General features: G+C 45.7%; 1 protein-coding gene across 1 annotated transcript in view; it reads left to right on the top strand.

Annotated features, from left to right (window-relative positions):
• Window positions 1–2,074: 2,074 nt before the first annotated feature.
• The window catches only part of LOC138860171 (serine-aspartate repeat-containing protein I-like), a 22,968-nt gene continuing 22,542 nt past the window's right edge, over window positions 2,075–2,500 (top strand). The window contains exons 1-2 of the mRNA XM_070117289.1: window positions 2,075–2,300; window positions 2,354–2,500. The exon at window positions 2,354–2,500 is cut by the window's right edge and continues 18 nt beyond it. Coding sequence (XP_069973390.1) covers window positions 2,075–2,300; window positions 2,354–2,500 — 373 coding nt within the window. The remainder of the gene's footprint in view (window positions 2,301–2,353) is intronic.

Raw genomic sequence — 2,500 nt, 5'->3', positions numbered from 1 at the left:
CCACTTCCACCTCCACTTCCTCCTCCGCCCTCTCCTTCTCCTCTTCCCTCCTCCCTCCACCTTCCCTTTTCCTCCTCCCCCCTCTCCCTTCCCTCCTCCCTCTCCCTTTCTTCATCCTCTTCCTCTTCCTCCTTCTCCCTTTCTTCATCCTCCTCTTCCTCTTCCTCCACCTCCTCCTCCCTCTCCCCCCTCCCCCCCCTCTCCTCCTCTTTCCCCCTCCTCCTTCTCCTCCTCCACCACCACCTCCTCCCTCTATTCCTCCTCCTCGATCTCCTTCCTCTCCCTTTCTTCATCCTCCTTCTCCACTTCCCCCCTCCCCCTTCCCCACCCCCCCTCCTCCCTCTCCTCCCCCTCTAACTCCTTCCTCCCCCCCCTCCCCCTCCTCCCCCTCCCCCTCCCTCCCCCCCTCCTCCTCTTCCTCCCCCTCCTTACTCTTGTCATCTCTCAAGTTAATATAGACTTCAAAGAGGAGGCGAACGTACTGAAATTAGACATGTGAATTCTTAAGATATTAATACGGTCGGGAATTGCAGGTAACAGGAGTGTCCGTAATGGAGACAATTTAATAAATTACATCTGCATCTGTTGTTATCGTAACTGTTAATTCTAATTAGAAAACGAAGAAGATAGAGAATTCTGAATCTATTAATTTCGTTTCTTTCTTTCTATCTCTCTCTCTCTATCTCTTTGGATCTCTCTCTCTTCTCTCCTTCTCTCCTTTCCTCTCCTCCCCTCCCTCCTTCCCTTCGTCTTTCCCTTGACTTCTTTCAGTCCCTCCCTTCCATCCCCTTCTTTCCCTCCCTCCCTCCCTTCCCTTCTTTCCTTCCCTCTCTCCCTCTCTCCATCCATCCCCCCTTCCCTTCCTTCTCTTCCCCCCACCTTCTCCCTCCCGTGACGCTATGATTTTGTTTATCAACAAAAACAGTTAGATTCATTCGCCGTTCGCATAGCAAGGCATGCGGATTCGGATATACCGTTCGACTAAGAAATCGCATTTGAATCCGACACACTGGTCTGAAGGGAGAGAAGAAGAAGGAGGAGAAGGAGAAGGAGGAGGAGAAGAAGGAGGAGAAGGAGAAGAAGAAGGAGAAGGAGGAGAAGAAGGAGGAGAAGGAGAAGGAGGAGAAGGAGGAGGGGAAGAAGAAGGAGAAGAAGAAGAAGAAGAAGGAGAAGGAGAAAATGAAAAAGATGGCGATGGCATACGCACACATATACACAGACAAGCACAATTACGTATAAACACATTTACAGTGTGTGTGTGTGAATGCGTGCTTGCATATGTGTATATAATAATGATAATAAAACAGTAATATAATAACGATAGTAATGATGATAATAACAACAATGATGATAATAAAAATAATGATGATACTAATAACAATAACGATAACAGTGATAATGATAAGGATAAATATGATAACAATAAACTATGATAATAATAATAATAACTATGATAATAATAACAATGATGATAATGATCATATTAATAATGACAATAATAATCATGACAGAAAAAATAATAATGATAAAAACAATAATAACAACAACAATAATAATAATAATGTATAAAACAAACAAACAAACAAACTAAGTCTCTGGGAGAAGCCGAGAGCCGTGACATCGAAGGGTCCCCCCCCCCTGTGTCCCCCCCCAGTGGCTCCTTGGTCCCCCCCCCCCCCGGCAGAGACTCACACACTTCGCTTGCCGGGGGTAATGGCCGGGGACGGGGGGGGGGGGGGTGATGGAGGGGTTTGGGATGAGGGTGTTGGTGATGAGAGGGGATAGTGAGGGTGATGAGGAGGGTGGGGAATAGTGGTGGTGATGAGGGGGGGAGGGGGGGGGTAGGTGGAGGTGTTGGTGGTTGAAAATAAGTGATGTTGGTAGTGGTGGTGGTGGTGATGGTGGTGTTGGGGATGGTGGTGATGGTGATGATGATGATGATGGTGGTGGTGGTGATGGTGAATGTGATGAGGAAGGTAATGACGAATTTGTAATGATAATGATGAGGATGATGATGATAATGGTGATAACAATAATTCTGATTCTGTTCTTGGTGGTGATGATTCTAATGCCCATGGTGATGGTGATGACGATAATGCTGATTCTGCTCTTGCTGATGATGAGTTCAATGCTGATAGTAAAGAATAGTGATGATGGTGATGCTGCTGCTTCTCATTGTGATGATAATGATGATTTCGAAGATGTTGATGCTGATAATACTGATAATGCTGATGCTGGAGACGATGATGCTGAAAATACTGAAGATGCTGATGTTTGTGCTGAAAATGCTTATGCTGAAGGTGCTGAAATGCTGATGCTAATGCTTATGCTGATGGTAATGCTTATGCTGAAGATGCTGAAAATGATGCTGATGCTGAAGATACCGATGCTTATGTTCATGCTGAAGATGCTGATTCATATGCTGAAGGTGCTGAACATGATGCTGATGCTTATGCTGAAGGTGCTGAAAATGCTGATGCTAATGTCCATGCTGAATATT

The sequence above is a fragment of the Penaeus vannamei genome, chromosome 40 (genome assembly GCF_042767895.1).
Source record: "Penaeus vannamei isolate JL-2024 chromosome 40, ASM4276789v1, whole genome shotgun sequence".
Classification (NCBI taxonomy): domain Eukaryota; kingdom Metazoa; phylum Arthropoda; class Malacostraca; order Decapoda; family Penaeidae; genus Penaeus; species Penaeus vannamei.
Note: the sequence above shows the minus strand (reverse complement) of the source record. Positions and strands in the feature narration are given on the sequence as shown.